Source organism: Orcinus orca, chromosome 9 (genome assembly GCF_937001465.1).
Source record: "Orcinus orca chromosome 9, mOrcOrc1.1, whole genome shotgun sequence".
NCBI lineage: Eukaryota > Metazoa > Chordata > Mammalia > Artiodactyla > Delphinidae > Orcinus > Orcinus orca.
The window spans coordinates 11,782,304-11,794,286 of NC_064567.1; the positions used below are offsets into that span (position 1 = coordinate 11,782,304).

The 11,983-nt window shown below is 49.9% G+C and overlaps 1 protein-coding gene across 1 annotated transcript in view; it reads left to right on the forward strand.

Annotated features, from left to right (window-relative positions):
* TRPV5 (transient receptor potential cation channel subfamily V member 5) overlaps positions 1 to 4,658 on the forward strand; it is a 28,609-nt gene extending 23,951 nt beyond the window's left edge. Inside the window, exons 14-16 of the mRNA XM_049714734.1 lie at positions 1,519 to 1,625; positions 2,399 to 2,732; positions 3,273 to 4,658. Coding sequence (XP_049570691.1) covers positions 1,519 to 1,625; positions 2,399 to 2,699 — 408 coding nt within the window. The 3' untranslated portion in view covers positions 2,700 to 2,732; positions 3,273 to 4,658. The remainder of the gene's footprint in view (positions 1 to 1,518; positions 1,626 to 2,398; positions 2,733 to 3,272) is intronic.
* The last annotated feature ends 7,325 nt before the right edge of the window (positions 4,659 to 11,983 follow it).

Here is an 11,983-nt window from a genome sequence, read left to right on the forward strand (position 1 = left end):
GTGAGGAGGGGCCATGCCTGTCCTTGCTTTGGACACTGTACTGTAAATAGCACCTGAAACGGCGGCAGGTCTTTTGGAAAATATGCAATGGGTTCTTACTAGGCTTATGGTCAACTAGAACCCCCGCATCTTTGTTACATGACTGACTTAGCTAAGCTCCTTTATCGTTTTTCCTGTACTTAACACAGACATTTCAGTCTTTCTTTAAAAAAATTTTTATTGGCGTATAGTTGATTTACAATGTTGTCAGCTTCAGATGTACAGCAGAGTGAATCAGCTATACATATACATATATCCGTCCTTTTTCTTTTTAGATTCTTTTCCCATATAGGCCATTCCAGAGCATTGAGTAGAGTTCCCTGTGCTATACGGCAGGTTCTTATTAGTTATCTATTTTTATACATAGTAGTGTGTATATGTCAATCCCAATCTCCCTCCCTGCCTTATCTGCTTATCCCCACAAGTTTGTTTTCTACATCCATGACTCTACTTCTGTTATGTAAATAAGTTCATTTGTACCCCTTTTTTTAGATTCCGCATATGAGCGATATCATGTGATATTTGTCTTTCTCTGTCTGACTTACTTCACTCAGTATGACAATCTCTTGGTCCATCCATGTTGCTGCAAATGGCGTTATTTTGTTCTTTTTTATGCCTGAGTAATAGTCCATTGTATATATGTACCACATCTTCTTTATCCATTCCTCTGTTGACGGGCATTTAGGTTGCTTCCATGTCCTGGCTTTTGTAAATAGTGCTGCAGTGAACATCGGGGTGCATGTGTCTTTTCGAATGATACTTTAGTCTTATACATATATGTAGGACCTTACATTTGATTTAGTTAAATTTCATGTTAGTGGTCTTTGACCAGCATTCCAGTCTGGTGAGATCATTTTTATATTGCTTTGTCATCTTGTATATTACGTATCCCTCCCAGTTTTGTGTCTCAGACATATTTGATAAGCTTGTCTTCTATGTTTCACCTAGGTAATTAATGAGGGCTGGGCAAAGGACAGAACATGTGACATGCCACTAGAATTTTCCCTGCCCAGTTTGGAGTCATTCACGTACCCTTTTCCTTCTTAGCATGTGGGTATTTATTGAATTTGCTGCAAATTCCCTGAACATCAGCAGCAGCATTTCATCCCCAAGATCATAGAGATTCTGTTTAATCATATTATTTAAATCAAGATAATTGGTTTATGGCTTTCATATGAAAAAGGAAATGAGATTAGTTTGGAGTGACTGATTTTCCAAGAATCTGAATAGTAAAGCAGGGGTCACTGTTTTATTCAAAGCACTCATAAAATATCCTCTGCTTTTATAGCGGGTGATGAGTAAGGCAGGTAGCATGGTACCTCCCACAGGCTAGGGGATGGGTAGGTGGCTGTCACCTCCACTGATCTCTGGTGTCCTCATCCCACAGGTTCCTTTTGGTTCCCTCTGTCAGTAGCCTCAGGGTTCTCTGAACCTCATGGCTCTTTCTGAGTTCTTCCTTTATCTCTTGGTTCCTCCTAGGTCGTGGCCACCACGGTGATGCTGGAGAGGAAGATGCCTCGCACCCTGTGGCCTCGCTCTGGCGTCTGTGGGTACAAGTACGGGCTGGGGGACCGCTGGTTCCTGCGGTGAGTGACAATGTAGACGTGTGAACTGTCAACCAGTGTGAGGCCGTGGGAACAAGGGTGACCGGTTCCACATTTATGACCCTCCTCTCCATTCTTGAGATCCCAAATTGGACCCAAAGGAGGTGTCATCACTCTGTAAAGCGAGACTGTGTTAGCCTGTTTGGGGGAGGTGGGTGGAGCTGAAGTGGAGGGGTGCAAAGAATGCTGGGAGCTGATGCCAGGCTATGAGTACATAAGGGCAGTAATGTGAATGGCTAAGAATATGAGTCCGTGCTCGAATGTGGGCATGGGTTACCCAACTTGGTCTAGTCTTGTTTCCACCTGACGCCCACTTCTAGTACCTTCTTGAAGCTTCTAGTCTAGCCTTGAAACTAACCTGCTCCTTCGTACTCTACCTTCATCTCCTGACCTGGCTCTCCTCTCTCATTTATTTCCTGAATGGCATCTTCTCATCCTGACGACACGCTTATCTTTTAATTGGCTCTTTCTCTTTCATACTCACCCACATTCCCCCCACCATCACATGCCCGCACAAGCCCTACTACCCTCCAGATCCTGAATGCACAGCCTTTTGGGTCTCTCTGCTAGTTATCCTCCATCTCCCTCTACTTGCCTTCATTTGATCCTAGAGGGTCTTCTGGCTTCAACGCTGCTAACTTCCTCCCCCTTTCCTCTCACTCCTGTTTCCCGGCTGTGCCCCGCTCACTTCCGCTTCTCCCCATGGCCCATCTCTCCCCAGCTCAGCTGAGTCCTCTCCCCTTTCCCCTCCTCAGAGTGGAGACCAACCAAGACCAGAATGCTTTGCGAGTACGTCGCTATGTGGAAGCCTTCAAGGGCTCAGACAAGGAGGAAGAACATGAGCATCTTTCTGAGAAACAGCCCTCTGTGGTTGAAAGTGGGATTCTAGCCAGGGCCTCCCTGGCCCTCCCGACTCCCTCCCTGTCCCGGACCACATCTCGAAGCAGCAGCAGTCACCGAGGCTGGGAGATCATTCGTCGCAACACCCTGGGACACTTGAATCTTGGACTGGACCTTGGGGAGGGGGATGGAGAGGAAAGTGTCTATCACATATGATTAGGACCCCTGTTACTCTCCTCCCGACTCCAGGTAGGCCTGGGGTGGGGGGCGGGCAGAGAGAGAGACACTGCCTATGCAGGCATCTGACCTTCATGCCCATTAATCCTGGGAGAGTGGACAGAATAATTCTTAAAGGCCATCCATGCCTTGCCCTTCACATCAGCATCTAGGGATGAGCAAAGGGCCCCACATATCTTCTGTCTTCTTGGAAGTCCCACATCTTGGGAAAAGGGGGTATCTTTTCAAGCAGAGTTAGACTTGGCAACTGAAGACATGAGGTAGGGGCGCTAGGCCAATGACTGGGTCATCTTCCTTTCCACCCCATGAGGCCCTAGATTGTAAGCTATGAATCCTCCCTGGTTCCACAGGGCTTCATGTGGGAAGAGCCAGGCATGGCATTGAGGTTGTAGCCTCTCGCCTCTTCTCGTACCCCGTAGGACTCTCTCCCCACCTACCAACCAAACGCCAACGAGAAAGCTGCAAGAAAAAAGGCTCTTTATCCTTCCTTTATTTTAAAAAAATGCACTGTGATATACATAACATAAAATTTACTATTTTAACTATTTTTAGGTGTACCATTCAGTGGCATTAAGTACATTCACATTGTTGGGCAACCATCACCACTGTTCATCCAGGGAATTTTTTAAACTGAAACTCTTGTACCCATTAAACATTAACACCCCATTATCCCCTCCCCATGGTGCCTGATAACCAATATTCTACTTTCTGTCTATGAAGTTAACTACTCTAGTTACCTTATATAAGTGGAATCCTCCAATATTCGTCCTACTGTACCTGGCTTATTTGATGTAGCATAATGTTTTCAAGATTCATCCATGCTGTAGCATGAGTTAGAATTTCATTCCTTTTAAAGGTCAAATAACATTTCATTGTATGTATATTCCACGTTGTGTTTGTCCATTCATCCACTGATGGACGATTGGGTTGCTTCCACCTCTGGCTGTTGTAATGCTGCTATGAACATTGGTATACAAGTATCTGTTCAAGTTCCTGCTTTCAGTTTCTTTGGGTATATGACTAGAAGCAGATGGCTAGATCTTATGGCAAGTCTACGTTTAATTTTTTTGAGGAACTGCCGTACTGTTTCCCACAGCAGTTGTACTGTTGTATGTCTCCTCAGGCAAGGCACAGGGTTCCGGTTTCTCCACATCTTCACCAACACGTTACTTTCTGTTTCTTTGATAATAACCATCCTTTTGGTTAGGAAGTGGTATCTCATTGTGGTTTTAATTTGCATTTCCCTGGCGACTAACAACATTGAACATCTTTTCGTGTGCCTATTGGCCATTTGCGTATCTTCTTTCTTGGAGAAATGTCTATTGTCCTTTGTCCATTTTTGAATTGTTTTGGGGGTTTTTTGGTTGTTATTTTTGGGTTGTCTTATCCTTGTTTTTTGAGACTTGGAGTCTGAAGTGTTTGTATCTCATTTGCATCCTGGTGTGTTTTTAAATATGTGAGGTAAATTATTCCTTTCCATGCTTGGATGGCCCCATCATTTGTTTTACGAGACCATCCCTGGCCTGTGCCTCTGGTTGTCTGTTAGCAGCTGTTCATCCTTGCCTCTGGAGGTAACAGGCTCCCAACCACGTTTCCTGCAACAGCCATCCTCCACCCCCATCTCCGTTTGTCCCTGTGCTGACCTGTGGGGTAGACAGCAATAATAGAGCCCGGGCCAACGCTTTCCAGGAAGGAAGTTGGAAACTAGGTGTCCAGGGTATCCATTACAGCCTCGCTTTGGCCTCCAGCCCTTCTTGTCCCAGCCCCGTCATCACCCTGACCACAATGCCGTAACGACTCTTAAGAGGACTGTGGTCTGGAACAGCAAAAAGGTAAGTGGGATTTGCAACACCACAGACAGGTTCATCCAGACACTCACGCAAGGCACAAATGAGTGCAGAACGGTGAGGGATCACACACACATATGCACACACGCACACACACACGCGCACACGCACACGCACGCGCACACACAGACGCACACGCGCACACACATACATGCGCACACACGCGCACGCACACACATACGCACACACACAAACGCACACACACACACACACAGGTTGTATGGTTTCTAAGCGTGCTCAGCATGACTCCTCTGATCTTCTTTCACAGTGGAAGTTCTCCTTCTCCTGTATAAAGCTAAACTCCCATCTGTGTTCCAGACGCAGTTTTCTGTCTCTTCAGGCAGCTCTGTCTGTCACTGTGTCCTGTAACTCCTCTCGTTCTTGTGTCTTCAGCCTCTCTCTCGCTCCCCTAGCGATGCTAGTCAGCAAATAACCATGCTCTGCTCTTTCCCACCTGCAAAGACATTGCAATCGCCCTCCCTCAACTCCCATTTCTCGTTTCAGGTCCTGCCCTATCTTTTTACTCCCTCTTCGGGGCCAAACTTCTTAAGAGAAGAGTCTGTTGTCTGCTGACCTCACACTGAGTCCTCACCCCATTGTGATCTGACCTTGCCTCTCCGCTAGCGATCTCATCAAGGTAATCTACCTGTAGCTAACCCCACTGAGCAATCCGAGTCTTGCGCAAACTCTGTAGCGTGCAGGTGCTAGTGGACCACTCACCCCTTCCCAGCACATGCCTAGTGCCACGTACGCCTCCTACTTTGCCTGCTTCTCTCCTATCCATCCCTTAAATATTTTTGGTCCACAAGGCTCTCTGTTTTCCTCACCACCTGGGAAGTTCCAGCTGCCTCCGTAGATGGTATTGACACACACACATTCATGATTCCTGACTTCATACCTTCACTTTAGATCTGTCTCCTGAGCTGCAGGCATGAACAGCTTGGATGCCGATCTGTTAGACAACTCTACCTGGATAGTTTACAGACTCTACCTGGATAGTTTACAGACACCTGGAACTCAGCATGTCCCAAACTGAGCAGCTTATCTTCCTCACCAAACCCACTCCTCCACCAGTGTTTCCAACCAAATAAGTAGGCAAGATTGCCTGAGCTCAAATCTTAGCTGTCATCCTCAACACACCTGTCTCAACTCTCATAGATTCTATAAAACATCTCCCTTGAAAAAGAATAACTTTTGAGTGGATGATACACCACATGGTACAAAATTCAAAGAGCACACAAGATATACAGAGAAAAAGGCATTCCTACCTCTGTTCCAGCCCCTCATGTACTCTCGCCAGGGACTCTCACAAACAAGTTTGTTATCTATTCTTCTAAAAATACTCTGTGCATATCTGAGCATACCTATGTATATATTCCTCTAAAAACACGTATAATATAGTACAATGTATTAGAAAAACACTTCTTGCTTTTTTCATTTAATATGCTTTGAAGACTGTTTCATCTGTCTCTACCTCTCCAGACCCTATCGCTATTCTTCCAGAACGAGCACCCATCATGTCCCACCTTAAGTCCAGGAGTGGGTTCCTCTCTGTGCTGTCTGCATGCAGTCTTGGTTTTCTCCAATCTGTCAGTCACACGAGAGCCACATTGATCTTTGTAAGATGCAACTCCTGCCTCAACCTGTGATCGACTGGAAGCCCTTCCATGAGCTGACATCTGGCAACCTCTCCTGGCCTTCTGTTTCACCAAGATGAATTTTTCATTCCTCCTCTATTTTCCTTCCTTTTGGCCTTCACAGTTTCTGGACCTTTCTACCTCTCTGCACCATCCTCCCTTCCATCTTTGTAACTTCCATTCATCCTATTAGTCTCAGCTTAACAATCGTATATCGTGTTTGTGTGTGTTTTGGGGGGTGGGGGGCCCTGACCCATAGGCTAGGTTGGAGTCTGCCTCTTCTGTTTCCAGGCCACCCATAATTTCTTCTTCTTATACACCCTGCACTTTATTGTACTTACTTGTTTAAATGTCTGTTTTCCTTAACAGATTGTAAGCTCCACAAAGGAGAATGTGATGCCCATCTTATTCATCTTTGTGTTCCCAGTGCTTGGCGTGATTCCTGGTACAATGCAGTGGGTAATAAATATTCATTAACCGAATCTATGAATGATTGACCTGTTTTTATTCTAATTCTCCTACTGGACATAGTTCAGATTGTTTTCCCTTTGTCAAAGGTGGTTAAAAAAAATTACCAGCCTTTGTGTAGGGTTGTAATAATTACAGACATAATAGGGGTGGAAACACATTGCAAAGGATAAAAAACAATGCAAACATCAGTAATCGTTGGGAAATTTTCTCAGCTTATATATTCTTCTGTGTGTGCAAGAGACAGAGAAAAAGAGAAAGCGAATAGGGGGAAAGGAGAGCTTGTGGAATATTATGAAGAAGGAAAAAAAGAGGGAAGGATCCCAGCAGCAGAGCTCACGAAACCAGCCGGCACGTGGTACCCGCTGAAAGGTGCACTCAAGGCAACCTACAAGATTCTACATCTGCCCACAGGAGCCCAAGTGAGAAATGAAAGAAAGACACCCAGGCATCGCTGTGCGGCACGACAGATGCAGTAAGTGAACTGGGCGCTGAAGTGTTAAGCTGATAGATGTTTTTGTCCCAGTGACTACAGGCTGGCTGCCACGCTCATTGGATGGGGCTGCAGAGACTGGGACACGCAAACAGAGTAACAGAAATACTGCGGTTCCTGCGCCTGGAAGTCTTCAGGTACCCCCAACGCTTACCATTCTCCCCTGTCTCCCCCTTCCCTGGTTTCTTCAGAATAGAGAAGCAGAACATTCTGGTTCCCATGCACCTCACCAGCCAGAGGCAAGGAGCTGATGAGAGGTTGTGTTCTTACAGGTATCTCTGGACTTTAAAAATGGGTCGCCTCCCAGCTACTTGCAAAGTGTTTGACGGACAAGGTTCTGAGTTCTGGTGACAGTGGTGGTACAGCCTCTGGAGAAGAGCTCTGCCTGCAGCCAAGGGAAGGAAGGGCAGGGCCAGTGTCCCCCCACCCCCCAACCCCGGTGCTGGCTGGAGAAAGGCCAGCTGAGGTCTGGGGCGCTGCAGCTGAGGGAGGGAGAGAGGCTAAGTGGAGGCCGGGAGCCTCTGTGGGCCCCGAGAGCACAGACGGGGCGGCACATGGGGGCTGGCAAGGCCCCTCCATCAGCCGAGATCACTCGATGAAAACAGAGAAAGTGCCCTGAGTTTGACCTAGGAGCCAGGATCACTGACTTCTCTGGGTTGGGCCCACCTGTTTCTTAAGGCTAATGAGAAAAGAATGAGAAATATGCCAGGAGAGAAACTACTCTGACACACAGAGTGGTGTCACACCGACAGGGAGGTTGGATCAAAGGGCCCCTCTCTCCGCCCTGGGAGGGCAGCCAGGCGGGAGCCACCTGGGTGGGGCTGGACACACCTGTTTCCCATCGCCTGCATTGCTTCTTTGTCGTTCGTGGCATTGAGGAGGTGGCAGTTATGGCCACGGGGCCGGAGCGGGGACTGTGCCAGGCCAGGCTGCGACCAGGGGGTCCCCACTCATCTGTGGGAGGGGTCCGCCGTGTGAGCACAGGTGCCAGTGGTTTGCTTTGCTTCCTCCGGCGGGTTGCTTGCCGGACTCCTTCCCGATAAAGCTGTGGGGTCGACTGGGGGGGGCTGGCACGAGTTTCCCGCAGACACCATCGCTGCCACCACCTCCGAATTCATTGGCCAGGGGCTGCCTTGGGTGCTGGGCTAGCGTGAGGGCCACTCCGCTGCCCTCTGCCCACTTCTTCCTCCCCAGGAGCAGCCCCACTGGACAGCCAGGGCCCTTCGGGGGTGACGGGTACAGGTCAAAACCCAGCGTCCGGTCCCTGCTCTGCGATGGGATTAGCTGATGACTTCTGACTTGTCTACCTGCTGTGACTGTGATCATGAAACAGCAGCACACACAGGAAAGCACGCGAGCTGCCAGCATTTCAGTGACGGAAAGACGTGTCATTGCAATACCTTTGCCTTCTCCTACTTTTCCTCTTTCAGGCCTTCGCCACTCATCTCTCTCGGGGCCAGGCCTTCAGATCCAGAGATAAGAAGGTAAGGGAGACAGACAGATAGATCAGACTCTGGCTCCATGAAGGTCACTGACCTCTGACCCAGGCCTTGGAGACTGTCTCCTGCCCCTGGGTCAGAGCCTGTTACCCCACATGGCTGGCTAGTCTCTCCTCCCAGGGGTCCTCAGGCCCCAGCCCACCCCAGCCTCACGGGTCTAGAGGAAACATCTGCCAATTCTTCCTCCTTTTTCCGGAAGCCTCCACTTCTCATCTCCTCTCTCCCTCTGCGAGTAACCTGGCAGGCAAGAAGGGGACGGCTCTCAGGCCCCATGGCTTCGGGCTTCCGTCAGTGATCACGCCCCACCCCACCCCGGAGTCCCGGGCCAGCCAGGAGTGGGGGCTCAGGACCAGCAGCTGGGATGGAGAGAGTGACTGCAGGCACGGGGCCTCTGCTGCACGCAGGCCGCACCCTCCCTTCATCCCAACTGCTGGTCCCTGCCCCCCTTCCGCAGGCCCATTCCCCTTTCAGGGGCAGAAGCCATTCTCTCTGTGTGTGGCTGGGGATTGAGGTACACCACCCCCGTACACGTGATCCCCTGCCACCTTCCCTTGTTCCTCTGTCACCTCTGGGCCCCTCCCTTAGCCTTTGGGGCCTAGGAGAGGACAGGCACCCACCAAATATTGGGTTGGCCAAAGAGTTCGTTTGGGTGTCCTGTAAGGTGTTATGGAAGAACCCGAACGAACTTTTTGGCCAGACCGATAGCTTGCAATTTCCTCGGTACAGATCGCTCTCTGTAAAACACAGTTCACCGTATGCTCTGTGCCAGGTTCTCAGACGGGGAGAGAGAAGAACACGGTGTGATTTAGCCTCTTCCTCTGAGGCTCTGCAAGGAAGAGGCGGAAGACAGCCAGGTCCAGGGACAGCGTTAATTTGGTGCAGCATAGAGGCTATTACTGTGCGTTTGCCACGGGCCAGGCGCCTGCCACACCTGCCGCATCTGAGTCCCGTAACAGGCCTGCACGTTAGCTACAGGCAGTTACTAAAGCCCAGAGAGGGTGAGTTCCTTGCCGAAGGTCAGGTGTGTACGACTGCTCATTTCGTAGATGGGAAACTGAGGCTCAGAGCGGGGGACCTTAACTGTACAAGATCGCTCAGCTAGTAATTAACAGAGTTTGAATCCAGAGGTATCAGGTACCACGAGATTCAGGGCCCAGAGACAAGACAGCTCTGACATCTGAAAGTTACTTCCTGGATGTGTTCAATTTCAAACACTCCCGCCCAAGCAAAGATGGCAAAGCAAATGACTCAGTCATTCATAAGACACTGTTCGGTGTATAGAATGTTTAATGTTCTTTATCTTCTTTAATCCTAACAAGAACCCTACAGAATAAATCCTGCAGCAGGATTATTATCTGCATGTTACAGGCAAGCAGGCTGATTCTCAGAGAGATTCTGTGATTGAGGTCGCAGAGCTCACCACGGCAGAGCAGGACACCAACGCATGGGTTCTGGGCTCCTGGAGAGACCTAGCCCCATGATGGTTCCCTCGCCCATCTGTATGGACAGATGGACAAATCTAGACCTGGTGGGTAGAGGGCTACCCTCTGCACCAAGTCTGCAGCAAGAAGAACTGCAGGGACATCTTAGCTCGATATTACAGGCACTCATGTACCTCTGACAGTACACATTTTAGTCCATCCATCTGCCACCTTCGATGATGGGCACAACCTTGGCCGCAGAATCACACACCGGCACCTCCAGCGTACACTCCAGTGGACAGCCGAGGGTTCTGAGGTTTCCTGCACTCTGGTCCGTGCACAGAGATTTTAGGCCTAGCCCCAACTGCATACCGGTTTCTGGACTTCCCTGTAGCTTGGGGACACGTCAAAGTCAGCTCTTGGAGTTGGGAGTCAGCATGTCCTGGAGAAGGGGGAGGGGCCAGGGAAGGGAGCCAGTGGCCTGAGAACTGCCCCTTGGGCAGAGCCTGTGGATGCTGGACTGATCCCTCCTGGCCTGTGAGCCAATCTTATCAGGAGCTCACTGCATACCCCGCCAGGGCCCCCATGCAGGTCTCAGCGCACCTGTGCAGAAGCAGAGCCCGCGGCCACACCCCAGGTGCACGGGGGTCTTACACCCAGGAGGGCACTGGGTCCCGGAAGCCTAGGCAGTGGAGCAGGGGAGTGAGAGAAGCTGCAGAATGGCTAAGGTCGCTTTCTCTATTTCCTTGTGCTTGCCGTTGCCGTGGCTGACCAGGGACCTGCCTACGTGGGGCCGGAACTGATCAGGAGCCAGCTATCTGGAGAACGTAGCGTTTGGCTTCTGTCCCTCCGTTGTTCCCAGCCCGGACGCCACCTCACGGCCCCCTGGTCTGGCCTCTCGCCCCTCGTCTCAGCCTCCCACCAACGCCGTCCCCCTCAGGTATCTGCCTTAGAATCTGCCCAGCCCCTCGAGCCCCAGCCTGGCACTGCCCCACAGTTCAAGGGGAGACCCACCCCCTCTGCCGGCTGCCTCTCCGTCGAGGGCTGAGGAGAAGGCAGAGAGCTCCCCTCAGGTCAGGTCTGCCTCTTGGGTGGGGTCTTTAGGCGGTGGCCCCCAGCGCACCCCCCACCCCTGGGCCGCTCGGACCCCGCTCCCCGACTCTCAGACCCAGCGCGCCTACCTGCTCCCACCGTCCCTCCCCACCTTCAGCTACTGCCGCTGCTTGTATAACAGGTCTGGCATTTCGCTTGGTTTTTATGACAGACGTGGTGGAGTGTTTGGGTGAGCGCCTGGGCTAAATAAATAGAATCTGAGTATTCTTATCATCACCCCGTTTGCTGTTTCACTGAGATTGTTTGCGGGGGGAGAGAAAGAGACTAAAAAGTACAGGTGGGGACAAACTGGGGGGAGATTGCCAATAAAACCTGCCACTGCAGGGCTGCTAGAAAGGCTGCGGTTTGCACACCTGCTTTTGGAAAGGGGTTTTCCTTTGGGCTTGGGGTTTTTAGTTGTTGCTGTTTTGTCTTGTTTTTGAATTTTTGTTGGAGTAGAGCTGATTTATACTGTTGTGTTAGTTTCTGCTGTACAGCAAAGTGAGTCAGTTATACATATACATATATCCACTCTTGTTTAGATTCTTTTCCCATATAGGTCATCACAGAGTGTTGAGTGGACTTCCCTGTGCTATACAGTAAGTCCTTATTAGTTATCTATTTCATGTATAGTACTGTGTATATGTCAGTGCCAATCTCGCATGGGCTTGGATTTTTAATAGCAGTGATCCAATTCGAGATAATGGCTAGATCCTGTCTCTTGAACACCAAACCGTGGGTGTTTCCCTGAGGCTTAGTGGCCTCAAGACCCCCTCCCCACACGCCCCGAGCCCAGCGTCCAGGGA